Source organism: Xyrauchen texanus, chromosome 40, assembly GCF_025860055.1.
Source record: "Xyrauchen texanus isolate HMW12.3.18 chromosome 40, RBS_HiC_50CHRs, whole genome shotgun sequence".
In the NCBI taxonomy this organism is placed as follows: Eukaryota; Metazoa; Chordata; class Actinopteri; order Cypriniformes; family Catostomidae; genus Xyrauchen; species Xyrauchen texanus.
Genome location: NC_068315.1, coordinates 19,306,229 through 19,328,249, shown reverse-complemented (window position 1 = coordinate 19,328,249; position 22,021 = coordinate 19,306,229). Strand labels below are relative to the sequence as shown.

Sequence of the window (22,021 nt, the reverse complement as noted above, 5' to 3'; positions counted from 1 at the left end):
ACAGAGTGGTTATATGAGTTACCAAATATTTTGTCAGGTTAAACCAGTCTGGCCATTCTCTGTTGACCTCTCTCATCAACAAGGCATTTCCATCCACAGAACTGTCGCTCACTGGATGTTTTTTGTTTCTGGCACCATTCTGAGTAAATTCTAGAGACTGCTGTGTGTGAAAATCCCAGGAGATCAACAGTTACAGAAATACTCAAACCAGCACATCTGGCAACAATCATCCATGCGATTATCTAATCAGCCAATCATGTGGCAGCAGTGCAGTGCTTAAAATCATGTAGATACAGGTCAGGAGCTTCAGTTAATGTTCACATCAACCATCAGAATGGGGAAAAATTTGATCTCTGTGATTTTGACTGAGGCATGATTGTTGGTGCCAGATGGGCTGGTTTAAGTATTTCTGTAACTGTTGATCTCCTGAGATTTTCACGCACAACAGTCTCTAGAATTTACTCAGAATGGTGCCAAAAACAAAAAACATCCAGTGAGTGTAGTAGTTTCTACCCAATTCGTGAAAAATCACTCGAAGTCTTAGGGATTTTTATTTCAGAAGAATAGACTTTATTATCATACAATAAAGCCTGCAGAACAACCAACCCATCTCTGGGTTTTGGTTCACTTAAATACATGTGGGGCTAATACACTTCAAACATGTCACCATAATCCATCATCCTATTCTTTGACTCCAGTGTAATTATTTTAAGAAATGGACATGAGACACCTGTAGAAGAGCCTCACCATATATTCTTTCAGCAGTCATGAGAAAACCTGCACAGACCTCTAAATAGGCACACACATATGTTGAGCTCAGTCATGAGAGCACATATGTGAGGCTATTTCTGTTCCTGCACAGGCCCCTAACCAACCACCCACACACACACACACACACACACAGTAAAAAACCTGCTTGACCATCAGAAATAATTGTAGAATAAAATGGCATTGATTACACCTGATTAATGTATATTTAACTTGATAAAATACACCACATGAGCTGCAGTTCTGTGGATGGAAATACCTTGTTGATGAGAGAGGTCAACAGAAAATGGCCAGACTGGTTTGAACTGACAAAGAATATGGTATTTCAGATAACCACTCTGTACAATTGTGGTGAGAAGAACATTATCAGCCAATAAAACAATGCTCTCCAAATATAAAGTTAGATACATTTAAATATCACCAGCACAGACAGAAAATGAATAATATATATATATACACACACACACACACACACATAAAACAATGAAAGAACACTCGTGCCCCCAGTGTCTGAAGGCTTCCCTTTGAACAAACAAGCTCTGTCTCTCTGCCAGCAGGACCTGCTGGAGTCTCACTAGAGGAGAACCACTCGGAAGACAAGACTCACATGTTCTGTCCGCTACTCGTGGCAATTGAAGGAAACAAAAGTATGATCTTGAAGGAATAAAAACACTCATTGTTTCCCTGACACAGTATTTACAGATTTAACTATCTGGACCTGGTGGAAGAGACGATCTAAAGTCGGAGGTGGGTTTAACTAAAATGTCCACCCAACAAGCTTCTATTTAGCTTGCTACTAAGCTGACATTTGACATGGTGGCTAACTTATATTTTACATGTTTAAACACAACTTTCTTTATGTAACCTCTTGTCTCGTGTTTGCTATCGATGTTCAGGTTAAAAGACGCTTCATGGCTGCAGCAGTTCGGGAAATGAAGCTTAGCTAATTGGCTACCAGGAGATTTTTAAAGGGATTTTTAAGATGATGCGGCGTAGAAACGACCCGTTAAAGTTTAATAACAAAATATCAACCCACAAGAATATCCTCGATGTGTTTTAGCTGTTTGTTGACACTGTAGCGTTAAATAAAACTCAGCATTGATATTAATGTGGGTAAACAAACCTGAAGTTGGCAGCATTAGCGGCTATCATTGCAGCTAATGCTAACATGAAGCCTGTGGCTGGAAACTTTCTCAGTGTGTTCCACTGATAGGCTCTTTTTATAACAAGTCAGTGTAAAAAATAATGTTCCTCTTAAATATAGCGAGGAGTACTTATACGATTTGTTATTGGTTGTTCGCGGTTTCTCAAGTCCGGAGAGAGTTGCATTAGTGGGTGTTTTTCTCAGGCGAGCTCGATGTGCTCCGACCTGCTTATCACACGTTTTAGGCCTTAGATATTTACATCTGATTTCTTTCCACTTGTGTTACATCTACCTTTTGTGCAGATTATTATTATGTTTTACTTGCCTTTGTTGTGAGTTATTTAGTCTATATAAGTGTAATCTTTTGGGGATTTGTGAAATATTTCTGTCATTTTCCACACCAGCTTATGTTATAGTTGTTAGTTAAATGATAACATTAAGACTAAATCAAGTGTTTTCACTTAACATTTAGTTTGTTTATTCTTTATAAAATGATCACTGTGAATTTTAAGCTGTCCCTTTAAAAATATTTTAATTGAATGGATATTCTTTGTTTTCATATGTAGTAAAACACACACACACAAAAAAAAATAATAAGCTAAAATTGAACGCCTATTTTCTTACTTATTGGTTGGATTCTGGTTATGATATGTTACAGTTATGGATCCAGAACGGCAAAAGCGTAAAGAAGAAATTCAGAAAGCTTTGGGATTCATTCAGTAAGTTTGTACTGGTAGACTTCACATATCTTTGCTGTACTGCTCCTCAGTACAAATATAATTGTAACTTTTTGTTTCACCTCTTCTATGTTGACTTGATTGGCATCCAAAATTCCTAAATACAATTTTATTTACTTTCTGCCACAGGTCATCTTTGCCTTTCCCTGAACCTGAAGGTTATGAGGTCAGAACTCTTTGAGAATGCACTCTCAGTTCTTTATGCTTATCTCCACATTATCGTGGCAATAGTACCTGAACATCAATTAATTAGTTGTGGCACTATTTGTGTTTTGATAAAATATGTAACAAGAAGCCTGCAGTAAAATCCACATGAATGCAGATTTAATGGAAATTCACCTCCCTTCTTCTGCAGGCATTTCTGACTCAGCTAGTGTGTAATTTGTTGGACGAGGGTAACGCAGTGTTTCGCGATGGAGAGTGGAGACAGGCGGATGTACATTACAGTGAGGGTGTAAATGTAGCTCGCTATGCTCAGTCTGAAGCACTGGTCATTCCCCCAGAGCTGTTGGAGAGCCTCTATGTGAACCGGGCTGCTGCACACTACAGTGTAGTAAGTTGGTCTCTCTGCTATTTTACAGCATTGATTTTCATTGGACCATTGGTTGACATGTAATCTATCACTCAACTGTCATTATGAACTACTTAACACAGTAAGAGTTGCAGAGATGTTTTGACTTCTCATGTTTTATGTTTAGGGGGAATTTGAACGTGGAGTGCAGGATTGTGACAGCGCACTGTGTGTTTCGGAGGGCAGTCGCAGAGCACTCTACAGGAAGGCACTTTGTTTGAGGGAGCTGGGCCGACTCAGAGAGGCTTATGAGTGTGGCACTGGATGCCTACTAACTGCACCTCATGTATGTGTTGAATTGTAAAGCAATGGCAAAATAGTCTGCGATTTAAAATATACCTGTATTTCTATAGATAATATATGCACTTAGAGATTTGTATGCCTGCAAACCCCTTTTTTTGGTTGGTTGCTTGCTTTGTTCTACACAGGACAGGCAAGTTAGTGAACTTGCTCAGGATCTAGCCAACAAACTGGGTTTGAAAATCCGCAAAGCCTACGTCAGCCCTCAGGTTGGTCCTTGTTATGTTATCGGGATGTATATCTTGATAATATGTTGAGAGTATATGCTTAAGTAATTTGACACTTTTTTTTTTTTTACTTCAGCTTGATTCCACAGCTTCTGGGACAGATAACAATGGAGACACAAATTCTCCAACAGGGGAGGCAAGTATTCATCTCAGCTTGATAAGAAACCAGACCTTCCCTAGATTGGTTAAAGTAGCTGTTTTTTGAAAATGAGAATTGTATGCTTTGGATTAATTTGGCAAACCTTTATCTCTTTTTTCCAGACCTCCTCAAATGGTCTTGAGTCTTTGACTGACATTGGCTCAGGTATTTCTGACCTTCAAGATTTTTATATGTATTTGCAAGTTAGTATGTAAAATTACATAGTACATGATGAGCATATTGTTTAAGCAAATATAAATAGTTGAGTTTGTCTCTTTGTCTCACAGACCTTACAAGTGCCCAATGCATCCCTGCCCCTTTGGCAACACCAATCCCAGTCAGTGATGATCCCCAAATGCCCACACTCAGCCCAGTTGTGCCCCAAGACATGCCCGAGAGCCCAAGCCAGGAGCCGTCGGGGCGGGTACCATACTCTGTGCCTGTATCTGAACACATGGTTGAATGTGTGATGAATGAAGAATGTCCAGATACAATGCTGGAAAGTATTCCCAAAGGATTGGAGGTCAGCGTGGTAAGTGAAATGGAGAGCTACAGGGAGGGACACTGGGACATAGTCGCTCAATACCTGATTGAAAAAGACACACACACACAAAAACATAGTAATACAGGGGAGCTAGAATAAGTGTTTTATATGTGGTAGAATAAGTGTTGCTCTTTCAGTTTTCATTAACATTCAATATTTCTTGTCTCACCACCAGAACCCAGTTCAGGGGGCCATTCCCACTAACCTTCCAAACACTGCTGTGGGTTTGAGACCTTCATACTCTCCTGTACTTACAGCCTCCTCCTCTCAGCTTACATCTCCCTATTTCAACTCTGCTGTCAGTCCACACACCCCACTGGAATCATTCTCAGTGCTGGGTCAAAGCGAAGTGTCTTCCCAAGCGATGGACTCCCTTAGCTCCTTCAGCTCTGGGGCTGCAACAGGAGACACTGCTGGAAAGATGGGGTCTGGATCACTGAGTACAGGAGGATTGGATTCCCTCTCTGAGTACACACTTCCTGGTGAGTAACAAAGTTAAGTGCTTTAACTGACTTGGTACAAGATATGCTAAAGCAATAAGCCACTCGAGTATGTGCATTACAGTTCTTTTACCATGGGGTAAGTAGTGTTCTTAGGCACTGCACAAAGCTTTAATGGCAACAGCATAAGCCACTAATGTTTAATCGGTAGCAAATTTTCAGGGCCAGCTGCTGGCCTAACATGCCTAATAAATAAATATTTTTTCATCCTTTCATCTCATTCACCTTTTTGCCTATGAATATTTAATTGCTTTCCACTACCAATTCATCTACAAGTGAATAGCAAAAAATGAAAATGTATCCAATCAGAATTTATTCCTCGATGCTTGCAAGCAAGCATGTTGGTTTCCCTAATCGCTTACCCGAAGCCAAGCTCATTAGCCGAAGCAGTGCGTGAGTCTGAGCTCCACCCCCTCAGGCCTTCACCCCGACAGAATCCCTCAACAGTTCAAGTGAATTGGCATCTAAAGTCAGATTTTCAAATTCATCAGCCAATAAGATTGATTATTTGTTGGTGGGTGTGGTCTTTAAGATATATCCCAGTCATGGCCTTGAATGATGCAATCACACTTTAAGTGATGTTCTTTTTGTAATTTGAAATCGAAGAGCGTGAGATCTAGCTGATGAGTCGGCTGACATCACTGCCTTTATCGCCACTGAGAAAGTGATCCTTATGGATTTAAAAATCTGAGTTGAAAACAGGAAAGGGGGGCTGATTTTCACTTCTAGTAAATTGTTAAGTGCTTTTTTGCATTGTTATAGCAACATCAGGATTTTTCTAAGTGTAAATTAGGCTGGCTGGAGCATTCAGTCTTTTTAAAATGCCTATTGGTATTATTAGTTGGCTGCGACGTAATGTATGATATCCATAGGGTGTCTTATTAATTGTGAAACTTTTTTTAATGGCAGGAATCGTTATATTTATTTTTATAATTATCAGAAAGGAAAAAGTGGGGGGTCACGTGACGCATTCAATGGAGTAGCCGTGTTGACGACGAGCTCCGGCAAAGCCTTGAAAAATCTCCCTCCTTAAACTTAATATCATCTCTGGGAGGGCGGAAATTAAATGCAGAAGTGACAAGACATGCCTAAGAAACAACCTGATTCCAGTCATAGACTTCGTAACAGAATATTAACGAACTTTAACACACGCTCCTCTCTGAAAATGGCGGATGTTCCAATGAGTCCTAGCGACATGGACGCACTTGGGAAGAAAATAACAGCAGAAGTCCTGGCGGGCGTCGATAAGGCTTTGGATAACAAGATTGACCCAGTGCTAGAGAAATTGTCGGTGGTAGGGACACATCTCGAGGAGATGGAGAACCGAATCACCGAAGCTGAAACGCGTATATCGACAGTGGAAGACACGGTCTCAAGAGACAGCGCGGACTTGAACGAAATGAAAAAAAAGCTTGACGCGGCCCTGGACAAGATAGATGACCTGGAGAATAGGAGCAGGTGATGCAATTTACGAATTATTGGCCTACCCGAAGGGGAAGAAGGGACGAACCCGGTCTCGTTCCTCGGGACCTGGCTGCCCAATCTGCTTAACACCGAATTCAAGCACCGCCAGGTAAAGATAGAGCGTGCGCATCGAGTCCCTTCACGGGTTCCCACGTCAGGAGAAAGACCGAGAGCGATGTTGGTAAAACTACATAATTTTCAAGACAAGGCGCGCATCCTGCAAGCAGCGAGAGCCGCGAGTCAGCTGGTCTACAAACGCCAAAACATCTCTATCTTTGAAGACTTTTCTGTGGCCATAGTGAGGAAAAGACAAGCCTTTGGAGATGTGAAAAGACGACTCCGTGAACGAGGAATTTGCTTCGCCATGATATATCCAGCAACTCTTCGAGTACAGCACAACGGCGGCGGGAAGTTCTTCAAACAGCCGACAGAGGCTGAGTCTTTCCTCGACAGTATGCCCGAACCATCAACTACCAGTTTCTCAGGCCCAAATCGCCCCGGAGAGGCCGAAGGATAAGGTATCAGTTTGCTCATGCTCTGTGTGATTTAATGACACTTCTGCGCCCCCCAGTACGTGTGGAAAATTTCTGTTCAGAGTTTTAGGGGGTAGACGATTAAAGGGAAAATAAAAGGAGAATATAACAATGGTATGATTTAAATACTGAACCAATAAGTATATAGAAGGCTGTTGCCTCAGCGGTTTGCCGAGAATTATATCAAAGCTCTTTGATTTCGCGGTGTTCCTTTTGAATACCGCACATTTTTTGTTTGTTCTGTCTAAGCTTCGGTCATGTTATGTTTCCAAGGAGACAGAGTGGCGATCACTACTGCTCTCAAATGTGAAACCGACCAGCGTCAGACTTCCCTTGTCTATTTTCAAAAATGTTTATAAGATGCTAAATGTAAATAGTTCTATGTTATATGTTCGACATGCAGGGCAACACAAATTCATTTTTTTTTATTTTCTTTTTTTCTCTTTTTTTTTTTTTTCTTTTCTCTCATCTCCAATTTTTATGGGTATTAGAATTGAACAGACTAGTTGCACTTTAAAACTGGGCAGGGCATCTCACATATATTGGTGCTGTTGGTATATTAAACTACCCCTTGGCTACGTCAAGGAATAAATCTATATTAAACATATGTAGTTGGAATGTAAAGGGTGTTCATAACCCAGTAAAAAGAAAAAAGATTCTAAATTACTTAAAAAAAGAACAAATTCACATTGCATTTCTGCAAGAGACACACCTAACAGACAGCGAGCACGTCAAATTGAAGAGAGACTGGGTGGGACAAGTGTATGGCTCGTCATTCACCAGTAAAAGTAGGGGAGTTGTCGTTCTTGTAAATAAATGTATACCATTATCAGATATTAATACATATTCCGATAAGTCAGGACGGTTTATCCTGCTCAAAGCTACACTAGCTGGACAACCCATTACCCTTATGAATGTCTATTTCCCCCCCAATTCAATCTAATGAGTTAATTACACAGGTGTTTTCTAAGTTTGCTGAATGGCAGTGTGAACATAGTGTAATCGCTGGTGACTTCAACTACGCTGCAACCAAAACTTGACAAATCGCTACCATCTAATGATAGGCCTTCCAACAGAGCACAAGCTCTGAATGGGATTTGTGAAGAAATTGGTCTGGTAGATGTTTGGCGAGCCCTTCATCCCAGAGATAGAGAATACACGTTTTTTTCTGGAGTCCATAAAACTGCAAGCAGAATAGACTATTTTTTCTCTCCCAAGATTTCACTCCAAATTGTAATAGACTGTAATATTGGCAACATTGTAATTTCGGATCATGCTCCCGTTTTTCTTAGGTTAGGCCTATCCAACCAAATATACCACCCGGCTTCCTGGAAATTCAAATCATGGCTCGTTCATGACCCAAATTTTGAATCCTACCTTAAAGAGCAAGTTAAGCTATTTCTTATGGACAATAGAACCCCAGAAGTGTCTCCCAATTTGCTCTGGGACACGGCTAAAGCATATATTAGGGGATTAATTATATCCTATGTATCCAACCAGAAAAAAAGCAGCTGGCAGATCAGAGAAAATTAGAAATTATTCTCCATGATTTAAAAACAAAATATAACACTTGTCCCTCAGATGTGCTTCTTGCCGAGATAGAAACCGTCAAAACCTCTCTTGAAGCAATACTTACTAATAAAGCTGAAAAGTCAGTTTTCTTTGCTAGACAGCGGATGTATGAATTTGCCAATAAACCTAACAAATATCTAGCCAATTTATTGCAAAGCCGATCCCAAGCCCAGGTCATATCCAGTATCAAAGATAAAGAAGGCAAGTGTCATCATGATAACAAAGTAATCAACAAAATTTTAGAGCGTTTTATAAGAGGCTTTATTCTTTCCAATCAAGCCCTTCTTCTGGTGATAATATGAGTAAATTCTTTGCAAACTTAAATATACAGGAATCAACTGAGGAGCAAAGACAGATGTTAAACAAACCAATTGAGCTGAGCGAAATTTTGAATTGTATTAATAGTCTTCCCAAAGGAAAGGCACCAGGGCCCGATGGGTTTACAGTGGAATTTTTTCAGAAATTTAAAATGGAGCTAGGGAGCTTAATGCATGAAATGATACAGTATTCATTTGATTCTGATAAGCTTCCTGACTCCATGACAGAAGCCAACATATGTGTCTTTTTAAAAAAGGTAAATGCCCTGAGGAGTGCGGCTCATATCGCCCCATTTCTCTGCTAAATGTGGACACAAAAATTTTGGCAAAGATATTAGCCACTCGGCTGGAATCAATTCTCCCCAAAATAATTAATCCTGACCAGACAGGCTTTGTCAAAGGCAGATCCTCAGCTCATAATATTAGAAGGCTTCTTAACATAATTCAACATTCAAATCAGCACGCAAACTCTGGACTGGTCATCTCATTAGATGCTGAGAAGGCATTGGATAGAGTCGAATGGCCATACTTATTCTCAGTACTCTCTAAATTTAACTTGGGTGATGCATTTATTAAATGGGTTAGGATTTTGTATTCTTCCCCCACAGCCAGAGTCATTACTAACGGTCTTAAATCCCCCAGATTTACTTTAGCACGTGGTACCAGACAAGGCTGCCCGATGTCGCCGCTGCTGTTCGCGCTGGCTATTGAACCGCTGGCTACGGCCATTAGAGATGACCCAACCATTGAAGGACTTAGACTGGAAGAGAAAACTTATAAAATTTCACTGTATGCCGATGACATCTTAATTTACCTCGCCTCTCCACAACAATCAATTCCACATCTTATTGATACAATTTCTAATTTTGGCTCTTTCTCTGGGTATAAAATACATTTTTCAAAGTCAGAAGCAATGCCGTTAAGTAAATCGCACTCCCTCAACCCTACAATTTCTCACCCGTTTAAATGGTCTCCGGCAGGCTTTGTGTATTTGGGTATAAAGATTACACAGAGGCTGGAAAGTCTGTATAAAAGCAATTTCGTCCCTATTTTTTCGAACATAAGATCAGACCTAGATAGATGGTGTAATCTTCCCTTATCCCTATTAGGTCGTGTCCATCTTGTCAAAATGATATTTTACCCCGCCTTCTATACCCATTTCAAATGCTACCAGTTCTCATTCCAAAGCAAAGCACTTAAACAGTTGCGTGGCTCCATTATTTCCTTTATTTGGCGTAAAAAAAGACCTAGACTGAGATATAGCTTTTTAACACTTGAGTAGATGTGGAGGTCTAGCGGCCCCAGACATTAACCTATATCAGCTCTCTGCCCAACTTCGATTTACTCTGGAATGGCACTTGAACGATCCAAACTCAACTTGGATTAGCACAGAAGCCACAACTCTTGGGCCAATCCCTTTACGGAATCTACTATATCTGTCGCCCAAAACACAGCGAACTCTAACTAAAGATAATTTCATCCTTAAAAATATGATTAAAATATGGAGATTAGTACGCAAAACAGAAGGGCTTGGCTCCCATCTTTCACTACTCACACCCTTGCATAACAACCCAGATTTCCCCCCGGGGATGAATGATGGCCTAATACATTTGAAAGATAAAGGAATACATGTCATAGGAGATTTGATGGAGACTAAACAGCTAATGACCTTCGAACAATTTACTGCAAAATATGATATCAATAAGAAGCTCTTCTTGGTATACCACCAAATACGCAGTTTCATAACAAAAAATCTGAGAGTCTATTCAAATGGGCTATGCGTGTCCCCAATTGAGGAACAATTAAATAAACTTACGTCATCTCGATCTGCATCCAAAATCTTCTATGACTTTTTGATAAGGGCAAATACAGATAGTTCAGATAAAACTAGGGTGTTATGGGAAAAGGACTTGGGGGAAGAAATTCAGACAACTGATTGGGAAGCCATATGTGAGATGCCCTCCTATCTAGCCAACAACTCTGCCTGGGAAATGCAATTTAAAATTGTTCATCGTTTGCATGTGTCTCCAGCCCAAAGACATAAAGTGAACCCAAAACTCTCCAACCTCTGTAATAAATGTAAAAGACTAGAAGGAACCCTCATCCACTGTTTCTGGAGCTGCTCAACAATACAACTATTCTGGATGGACGTCCTAAGGGAACTTGAGTGTATATTTTGCTGCTCTTTACAATTAGGACCAAAGACATGTTTGCTCGGGATGAGCCAGGAACTCCGTCCAAATTCCAAGGGGCACACCTTCTCCAAATCTTACTACACTGTGCTCGCAAATGCATACTTGTTTGCTGGATAACAGATCGAGCCCCATCAATAGCACAGTGGATTTACTCAGCCAAAGGCCTTATTCCATATGAAGCTTTTTCAACAGCATTAAAAGATAAACCTTTTAAATTCTATAGAGTATGGGACCCCTTCCTCACTTATCTTGGGGTGGGAGAGACGCATCTGCTAGCGCTGGGAATACAGAACCTGGCATGGAAGGACTAAATAACTACACAATTCTGATGTAATTTGTTGGTATGCTTATTTTACCCCTTTTTTTTTTTTTCCCCTCTCCCCCTTTTTGTGTGGTAATTATTTGTGATATATATTGTGATAATGTACTTTAGTGGATATTCTGTGGAGTGTAGCCATCTGGGCAATTTGTTTTAGCTCAGATTGGCCAATTATGTTTAAACCCTGTCAATGTCAAAAGCTTGAATTAAAAAAAAAAAAAAAAAGAAAAAGAAAGGAAAAAGTATATAGTTCAGTATCCTAAAGGCCCAGGCATACATTGTACGAACTTGTAGAATGAAAAGGTGTGTGCCATTTCAAACAAAATGTGGTCAAAACTAAGGTGCTTTTGAGTTTGTTTTGGTGGTTTGTAACAGCTTGCCAGTGTGAACTTTCAGGAAAACTTTGCACTGCCATTGGTACATGTCATCGCTAGGTGTGATCTGGAGCTCCACCCACTTTGAGGCAGACAACTAATTCCCATTCAGTCAGTTAAGATCAGTCAACATGAACACATTAACGTGCAATTATTAGCGAGCTGGTGCAAATTCACCTGCATCTATATGATTGTTCATCTAGAGACATTTTCCCAGTTTTTTTAATTAGTCTACAAAAGGAATCAAATCTACTCAAAGTAGTGCCCTTAAGTGCCCATTAACTCTTTTGTTTGATATGCTACTTCACTCAAGTGCCTTATGTGTAGAGAAAGCTATTCACACATCTGCCCAAAGTAAGATATGCCTATCATCATTATTTGTCTGTATTCTGCCCATTAACACTTCTGCTGTCTTTACATTTTTTACGTAATTTGGTCTTCCAAGAATAAAAATTACCAGCCTGTCTATCACTAGTGTGATAAATAGTACAGAATGTTTTCATATTTTATTTAATATTGCCAAAATGATCATAATGCTTTTTTCACTCAAATTAGGTGCATAAGATCAGGTCAGTAAGGTCTATAATCAATAAGTTCCAAACAGAAATACAAAACCTATTCTGATTGAAAGAAAACGAGTTGACAAAATTATATAATCCAATTTTTAATGATAAAATACCAAAATAAGAGATTTATAAGCAATTCTTAATAGGCCGTCATTTTTGACTGGGAACACCAAATGTGTAACAAAGTGTGTGGGGGGTATATTAATATATATTAATATATATTAATATTCCAATAGTAATATTATACAATTGGAAGTTTCAGTCCAATAGTATAATATTAACTAGATTAGAAAATGTAGAAGATGGCCAGAGGTGTATTACTGATATATTTTTTTAATGTATTTGTGTTAGTTTCATGAGCACAGAGACATATCAGTATGTCCACAGCGTGAAGGAAGTTTTAAACTTATTTTTGGCTCTGAGTAAAGAACGAAGTATGCTGGGGACTTAACTGTAGTCTGTTTTCGGTTGCCTAGCAACTTTGCACATTAATATAGAACGTGTTGTCACAGATGTGCATTTAAAGTCATTTTACAACAGCTTCAAAAAGGCTCATCTAATCAGAATCGGAACTGTTTTTTTTTTTTACATTTTTATTATTTTACTGTAGTTGAATAATGCTGATTTTTTTTTTACATGACAATACTTGCTTATTCATCAGTTTGGTATTGACATATGTGAAAAGTCACCAATCATTTTTGTTGCGTTTTTGTTTTCATTAATTTTCCTAACAACCTTAGGTGGACGAGTATTTCACAGTTTCATCTCTGGTTTGCGGAACCATAATTCCATCAATGCAGTGAGTCATATTTGTTCTATTCCTGTAAATTTATAAGTTTGACCCTTGAGCTTAAGTTCTTACTCATTAACTGTTCTCTGTATATTTCTTGAAAATTCCTTTCAACTTTTTAAAGTTTGCTCTGAAAATGTTCTCTATAGAATGGTCCAGCAGTTACCAACCTCTCTTTGCTGTCACGAAACCCTCTGGCTGCAACACATGAGTTTAGACAGGCCTGTAATGCCTGCTACAGTCGCGTAGGTACTGTACTCTTTAACTTCATCTATTAATGTTAGCTATGGAGAAACAAGATACATTTCAAACCTAATGCTATAAAAAACATGTTATACCTTTTAGGGCCCCGGGTCATAGACTACCTTTATCAGCCTGATGCAGCTCATCGCTGTAAGCGAGATGTGCTGCTCTGTCGCCTCAAAATGTCAGATGACCCCACTTGGAAGAGGGTGCGACCCCGCCCTGCTCGTAATAACTTCCTTGGGGCGTTTGTCCTCTGCAAAGGTATGAATCTGATTTTATTCAAGAATGTTTTGTTTTCAAAATCAAATCTATGATGCATTATGCAAACTCTGCACTAGGTTGTTTTTATTTTTTTTCTTCAGCATACAGAAGCTTTGCAGCATAATGTATTCTTCACTCCTGACCTCATTGTCATTCTCTTTTTGCAGAGGTACAGGAGCGTCAGGAGTGCCAGTATGGCGAAAACTGCACTTTTGCCTATTGCCAGGAAGAGATAGATGTGTGGACCCAAGAGAGGAAGGGAGCCCTAAGCCGAGAGCTTCTGTTTGACCCTCTGGGGACCAACGAACGGCGGGCCCTCAGTGTCACTCGTCTGCTTCAGCTCCATATGGGCATGTTTATGTTCCTCTGTGAGGTAAAGTGCACCATTATCCAGGCATTTTGCATTGATGTTTGGATATGTTGTCTAAGCGATTATTCTTGCCCCTTGTTTGCTGTAGGAATGTTTTGACAGTAAGCCTCGTATCATTAGCAAGCGAAGCAAAGAGAATCTGGCTGTGTGTTCCAACCTCACTGCACGACATCCCTTTGATGATAACAAGTGAGTCATCCTCTCTGGATTTCTGTCTCTTTTATCCCTCTCTGCACTTGGACCTGGATAACTACTATGATTTTGCTGCACTTAAGTGTTTACCATTACAGATTACCCACCTCATAATCTTGTCTGTTGTTTTGATGCTGTCTAACCAAACAGGTGCCTGGTGCACGTGGTTCGCTCAGCAAACGTGCGCTACAGTAAAGTACGTCCTCTTCATCCGCTTTGCCAGTTTGATGTGTGCCGCCATGAGGTGCGTTATGGCTGCCAGCGGGAGGATAGTTGCTCTTTTGCACACTCAGTCATTGAGCTCAAGTGTTGGGTGCTTCAGCAGGACACAGGTAAATAAGACATGCAATTAAGTAGTCAATTATTGCTAGTAATCTTTATTAAGATTTTGTATGTTCTGGAAATGGAGATGCAAAAAAAAAAAAGAGACATTTGCTGCTGGGGCATTATTAACCCCCACGATTTCTGGCACTTGTACATGTCAGTGGAGACAGACAATTGAAATCAACCTTTTCCACAGTTTCAATTAGCCAGTAAATACCGTTTTTTTTGACAGTTAAAACTTCCCAATATCAGACAAATTAAAAAAATTGTCAGACACAATGTCTGGCAAAAATATTAACACGTCATTAGTTGATGCCACAAGTGTTCAACGTGACACCTACCCAATGATGACAGCGCTTCTGAGCCTTTTCGGTTTAAACTTTCCCGCCAGCTTGTTAAGTACTAATCCACGACTACAGTGGGTAGTATCCCACACACTGCCAAAAGCAGCCTGCGTTATTCTCATCTCGCATGACCGCAGTGATAAGCTTTACACTTCAGAATCGCATAAAAACAGCTTTGCCATCTTATGGAGAAGACCACCAGGCTCATGTGCATCTCAAACTGTTGAGAAACGCTGCACACATTTTACTTAGTGTTGGCAGTATAACGTGTTATGTAAAATCTGAGTATAATAGTCATAAAAATAAAGAGAAAGAAATTAGCCGTGGTGAGAAATTATGAAATAACCTAACGATTTTTGTTGGAAGATGTTGGAAACACTCCTTTGCGATTCTGGTCCATGTTGGCATGATTGCATCATGCAATTTTTGCAGATTTGTTTTTCAGACATTCATGCTGCGAATCTCCTGTTTTGCCACATCCCAAAGGTGTTCTATTGGATTCATATCCGGTGTCTAGGAAGGCCACTAAAGAACAGTGAACTCATTGGCATGTTCATGGAACCAGTTTAAGACGACATTTGCTTTGTGACATGGTGCATTATCATGCTGGAAGTAGCCATTAAAAGAATTGTGCCAAAGTGTGCCAAGAAAACATTCCTCACACATTACACCACTTCCACCAGCCTGAACTGTTGACACAAGGCAGGTTAGGTCCATGGATTCAGGCTGTCGGCACCAAATAAAGACCCTACCATTTGTGTGCCTCAGAAGAAATTTAGATTCTTCAGACCAAGCTACGTTTTTCCAGTTTTTAATTGTCTAGTTTGATGAGTCTGTGCCCACTGCAGCCTCAGCTGTCTGTTCTTGGCTGACAAGTGGAACCCGACGTGGCCTTCAACTGTTGTAGCCCATCTGCTTCATGGCTCACTACAATTGTTTAAGTGGTTTACAAGTGTTTAAGTAGGTGTACTGGTGTTCCTAAAAAAGTGCTCAGTGAGCGTATGTGGCAAATAGCAGTTTGGCATTTGCTTTGCCCTCTGTTTTTGTTTTGGATTTATTTTATTTTATGCTAATTACATGACTGCTATTTTTCTTTCATGGAAAAGCAGCTATAATGAACAAACATTTATTGTTCGCTTGACTTGATTGTGTCACTATTATATTGAACATTATGCATTGTCCATCTCGTTACATCGCAAAATAAACATTGAAATGAGATGGTCAGTGTTTTTTCAATTTGTCCGGTAAACTTTATAATTCCCGGACACGTTGGCTGGCACCAAATGTCTTAGCCAAAACTCTGACACTGACTTTTTTTTGTCCTTATGTGTTGTGTTAGGTATTACCCATGAAGAGATGGTGCAGGAATCTAAGAGACACTGGCACCGATTGGAACAGAATGCACAGAGACAGAAGGTGAGGCTCTGAAGAACACTGTATAGATTGGAAAACTGGCTGTGCGCTTGTTGTCTCCCAAACACTCATCCTTGCCAAAATCGTATCTTTTTATTTTATTTTTATGTTTTACTGATTTCTCTTGTGCCGAATGTAATTTGAGGTGATTGGTCTTGTTTAAATAGTGAGTTTTAGGGAATAAAGTGTTAATAGTTTTTGATTCAAGCACTACATATCCATGTCATTCTCTCTGCCTAATTTCTCTTTTTATCTTTTTACCCTATCTCACTCAGCCCATGCTCGGACCCCACCAGCCCATTAGTAACAGCAGTGCTGTCAGCACTAGTACTGTGGTCAGTGGTGGAGACTGTATCGGTGGAGGAGGCACAGGAGGAGGGGGACTAGTAGGATGCGGTCGAGGGCGTGGCCTCAATCTGAAGATGAAGTTTGTGTGTGGACAGTGTTGGAGGGAGGGGCAGGTCAACGAGCCAGACAAGTCACTAAAGTACTGCACTGCCAAAGCCAGGCACAGGTTAGCTTCCTTTATATAAGCAGAGATTATTTTACAGCCAGGATGCAGGAAACATTCTCATCAAAAATGTACATGCCTGTAGCGTCTACTGGAACAGATATAATATGAATACTTTTATTGGGATCAATGCACAGCAGCTTGACTCTTTACTTCAAGGTCCATGTATAATGCTTCTTTCTACTGTGTCTGTTCTTTATCTGGACACAGCTGGACAAAAGAGCGCAGGGTGTTGCTAGTGAAATCATTTGAGAAGAAAAAGTGGGTAGTAGTGCGACCACTACCTTTTTCTCGCACCTACCCCCAACAATATGATGTAAGTTACTCCTTTATAAGAAAAGGGTTTTGAAAGATTAAATTTGTTTTATTGAGTTTTAATAGTTCACAACCTACAATGTTTTTTTTTCTTTTTAATAAAGAAGATGGGCCATTTACATTTCTTTTAAAATGGCTTTCAAATGAATTGAGAAATGTGAGAGTTACATACCATATGCTACTTTTGGCTCATTCTTATTTGTATTTTTTACTATCCATTTGTTCCTGCAGATGTGCGTTCATGTCATGAAACAGAAGAAGTGCCACTATATTGGGAACTGTTCTTTTGCACACAGTTTGGAGGAGAGGGATGTGTGGACCTACATGAAAAACAACAGTTGTGAGAATCTGACATTTCTATTTTTATTTTTTCTCAGCTAAATAATTCATAGCTTAAGTTCTTAATGCATGTGTTCTGCTGTGGATTTTACCCAGTATTATCTGATACAATGTAGCTGAGACAACAGAGATGGTTCACCTAAAATGTAAATTCTGTCTTCATTTACTCACCTCATGTTGTTCCAAACCCATATGACTTTTTGTTTTGTCGAAACACAAAAGGAGATGTTACCATTTAGTTTTGTTATATGGGAAAAGGATGCAACAAAAGTGTATGGTGACTGAGACTAACACGTATTCTACAAAAGAAGTTTAAATGGGTTTGGGACAACATTAAATGGGTTTGGGACAACATTATGGTGAGTTTGACAGATGACATAATTTTCATTTTTGGGTGAGCTCTGTAACTTTTTTGTTCAATAAGTGAGAGATATGCAGCAGATGTACGAGATGTGGCTATCGTTGACCAATCAAAACCGGCGAGCAGATGGCACCCTCTTGACTCCACCCCCAGAGGAAAAACAGATCGCCATGCCAACTGACTATTCTGAGTCAATGGTGGGTGGCTGCCTTAGAAAGTGATTTTGATTTGTGAGTGATTAAGTGGTAAAATGTCTGGAAAACGGAAAGCAAAAAAGGTTTCATAATTATAATTTTTGGTCCTCGCTTGTGAAGTGCATCATTGGATTAGTTTGTGCTCTTTGCTAATAGGTTGGGCGGCGGCTGTCTGGTGGTGGAGGCGATCTGTGACCTTTCAGGCAATGTGGTTGTCTGGATGAAACTTCCTGATCAGATGTCCCCTTTCTTCCCTGCTCTTTCAGTGCCACCCTGGGAAGTATCAGGCTCTATTGCCCTGCAGGGCAGAGTGCCTGATTATAGGACTAACACAGTGATTGTTGTCTCACACACACACACACACACACACCCCACATGTTATCACTTTTTAACAAACATACTTGCACACTCACTGACATGACATTCGGCACAGACTCATAGGGTGTCATGTATGTGAAAGTGCACACTGGTACTATTACAGCTAACTTAAGTAAGGGCAGTTTTTGAGTTCCTTAATTACATTTATGAGGAGTTGCAGGTGAAATGTCACATCTTTTCCCTCGAACCTCACTGTTCCCACAGTGCTTGAAAAACTCTTGGCCAAGAAGGACTGGTTCACCAACTGTCAAGTCAAACCACCAATCAAGACGCTGCTCGTGTTTCTGTCAGGTATGCATTGGCAGATTTAGGAAGTGGTGCTTAACTCTGGACTCCTGCCATATTGGTAGAGGAGTTTGAATGTATAGCCAACAATGGCCATTTACAGGAAAATTGAAATTTGTCAGGTGTAGAATGTATTTGATACACCAAGGCAATTAAGTTCTAACTTTAAAACCTGCCCCCAGCAACAACTGATCTTTCTTGCATAATCCCATTTACAGATCTTGCACTGACATGCACTCATTCCTCATTTGTTCAGCATGCACTGATTAACAGTTGTGCAGTGTTTGGTAAAGAGCAGAAAGCAATGACTGGAGGGCTGTTTGCACAAAGTCTGCAGTCCCCGTCCAGCATGATGTGACCATTTAGATTAAAACAGTTTGGTTCCAGTTCAACTGTGATTGTATTCACTTGATAAAACAATTTTTGCTTAGGTTGAGAATATTAAGATGAGTGATTATTGGTTGGAATAGACTTCCATGTAATTTCATTCGAGTTTATAGATTGGAATCTATAAACAATATCCATAAACACTCTCAAAGGAACCCCACAGTTCAACAGGCCAGTAACCTAACAGTTCTCCATATGTAACATTTATTTATAGAAGCATGGAGACAAATTAGCAAGAAAATAGGCAAAAGAGCTCTACTTGCCCTGCCTATGCATAGTTATAGCCAGTCCAAATATATACTGTCAAGACATACTGTGCTACCCTTAGTAAGCCTCGTCCTTACTTTTAGATGACATTATATATACATATATATATAAACACACACACACACACACACACACACACACACACGTACAGAATATATATATATATATCCTATATCGGCATACTAATAATGATTATTGATAACTTAGCAGTTAAGCTTAATTAAGTATACCCTTACCTTGTATTGAATACATAGAACATCTTGTTATTGAGCTATGCTTTATGACATGTATTGCTGATTAGATGGCTAGTGATTTTTTTTCTTGTGTGAGTCACTCCAGGAATGTCAGTTTTGTGAGATCAAGATGGGAATTTGCTGTCCCTAACTGTCTTAAATCCTAAAGAATAGTAATTGATGGGAAACTTGTTGTAAGCACCCTGAGATTATGTGTTATGGAAAAGAGAATCAAGTACTTTGATTTGGATGTAATAGTTAAAAAAATAAGATATGAAGATCAGATTTGGGCAAAAAAAGATTCCAGCTGGAATGGAGATTTAATTGGCACGTTCTGGAGTGACCTAGTTGTACGCTTCACTGAGAGCTCATATTATTACTACTGCTATTATTATGATGATGACAGTGATAATAGTGATTGCCATTATGACTACTTCTATTCTACTATATGCTATTGATATATGTATATGTTAATTGCGATGTATAACACTTTTAAATATATGTATCCATGTATGAATATAATACTTAACCGTGAAATATGTCTTTGTATGCTTCGTGAACTGTCCAGAATAGAGGAATTCGATTATTTAATGTCACCTGCTGGAGATCCTATGGTAGTTATCTGTTTGTTGTTGTTTAACCTGAAGACAAATGACAAGCAAGAGACAGCATCAACATTTAGAGTGTGAGAGGAAGCCATGATATTGTGAAGTGTAAATGTTTGTCTTCAAAGTCCTCTCTATTGTTAAAAACAATGGCTGAGGGAACCTGTGATTCTCTTTTGAGTGGTGTAGGATTTATGGAGCGGTTAAAGCAAAAACACTCCACTGCTCTCTTGATCTTTTTGATATAGCTATACCACATCAGCTGTACTGTGACAGAACACAAAGCATACATGGATATTTATGATTGTCTGCATAGCGCCTTATACATTATGAACATATATACAATTATAAATACCTTAACAAATAATCCTACTTATTCGGTTTAATGATATATATATATACACTGCTAGACAACTTTATGAAATAGATTCAAGGGGATGAAAGTGTATTGTGAAATTTCTCTGGTTGTTTTGTGAAAATGGAGACAAACATACTTTGTTTTGTACACAAATCTCATCTGAAATGTACAGCATAATTTTCAGATTGCTGTGAGAGTTATTAGTATCCATAGCCTACAGTTGGTAGAGCTGAGGTAGTGTGCATATCCACATAGAGAAAGAACACAAATTGAAACCAGAGTATCTCCGTTGACGGTCTCTTGTTCTCAAACATGAGATGGGGTTTGCAATTGGTTATATCAAAGGGTTGGTACTGGCCATTCAATGTCTGAAGGCTGGGGTAATCTACTCCGCGATCTCCTGCTCTGCTTGAGTTTACTTTATCCTGAAACTGGAATGTTCTGGGCTCTCTGGACTTAGAAAGATTGACTGTGTTTGAAGGAACTTTGTGTTTCACACTTTCTGGGTGAAGTTGAAAAACAGCAGCATGTTCAAAATAATCCATATTCAGCCTAAAAGGACAATGTGGGTTTTATCAAACATTGGATTTGTATCTGTCAAGACATTTCTGTTAAAATGGGTTTATTTTATGATCCAAATCAGGGTTTTGAAAAAATGAAAAGTAAAAACAACAATGCCTCTTTTTTACTGTATTTTTACATTTGTTTGTTTTGTTTATCCTTTTTCTCCCTGTTTGGAAGTGAAATATGATCACAGTGGACCAAATCTCATGAAAGTGTTTAACAATAAATAGACTGTTTTAGAAAATGTGTGATTTAATTGACTTGAATTACCTTTTACTTTTCAATTTTCACTTGCTGCTTATTTTAATACTTATGCGTTTAAGCTTCCATTCAGGTGTGCATGTAAGTATGCTGTTGTAGGGCTATGCTGTTGTAGGGCTATGCTGATGAAGGACTGTGAAATATAACTCACTTTAGCATTCCCACTGACTCGTCATGGTGAGTCTGCCTGGGGAAGTATTCCTGAGCTCTTCAGCTCTTGCCACCACACTTTGGTCAGATATTTAATATAAGTTACATGTTTTATCACATATTGGTGCCATATTTGGTCTAGCTGATGGCATGAACGGAAATGTGATGCAATCAGTGGGGATGTCAAGCATCAGAAAGTAACAATTAAGAGCTATTGCTCAAACATGGGTTACAGAGATTTGTTAATGTACCTCTTCAACCCATCAGAGGCCTCTGGGTTTAATCAACTTTCTGTTTTCTTTCAGTTGTCTTGGTAGTTTCATTCCACTGTGATGGCCTTTTACTTGATGTAACTGCTCAAAATATAAGAGGTAAATTTAGCTGCTGATCTGGGAGACAGTCTTACGAGGCCTCTACTACAGAACAGCACATCAACTGTTTCTGATGCCATTTCCTAATCAATTCATTTTAATTCTACTGTTTGTATATTTAATCGTATAACAACTTAATTTGCTCGAAACATCTTGATCTCTTTTATCACTGTTAAAATTGAAAGCTAAAGTGATCTTAACTTTAATTATCCACTTGAAAATCACTGTTAAT

At 39.3% G+C, this 22,021-nt stretch overlaps 1 protein-coding gene across 1 annotated transcript; it reads left to right on the top strand.

Annotated features, from left to right (window-relative positions):
* The first annotated feature begins 1,304 nt into the window (after positions 1–1,304).
* On the top strand, positions 1,305–21,834 carry zc3h7bb (zinc finger CCCH-type containing 7Bb). Its single transcript, XM_052112643.1, has 22 exons — positions 1,305–1,515; positions 2,571–2,631; positions 2,779–2,815; positions 3,005–3,202; positions 3,348–3,506; positions 3,649–3,729; positions 3,824–3,883; positions 4,009–4,051; positions 4,174–4,418; positions 4,606–4,912; positions 13,011–13,069; positions 13,210–13,309; positions 13,406–13,567; positions 13,735–13,940; positions 14,026–14,126; positions 14,280–14,461; positions 16,137–16,213; positions 16,486–16,724; positions 16,932–17,037; positions 17,268–17,376; positions 17,800–17,933; positions 18,087–21,834. Exons 2-22 carry the CDS (start codon positions 2,573–2,575, stop codon positions 18,123–18,125), a joined length of 2,703 nt encoding a protein of 900 aa, XP_051968603.1. The 5' UTR covers positions 1,305–1,515; positions 2,571–2,572; the 3' UTR covers positions 18,126–21,834.
* Positions 21,835–22,021: the final 187 nt, after the last annotated feature.

What these genes read in the sequence shown, in the direction of transcription:
- zc3h7bb (XM_052112643.1), top strand. Translation starts at nt 2,573, where the DNA reads ATGGATCCAGAACGGCAAAAGCGTAAAGAAGAAATTCAGAAAGCTTTG. An exon ending in TGCCTGCTACAGTCGCGTAG is followed by an intron (nt 13,310 to 13,405) that starts GTACTGTACTCT and finishes TATACCTTTTAG; the next exon opens with GGCCCCGGGTCATAGACTAC. An exon ending in CTACATGAAAAACAACAGTT is followed by an intron (nt 17,377 to 17,799) that starts GTGAGAATCTGA and finishes TTGTTCAATAAG; the next exon opens with TGAGAGATATGCAGCAGATG.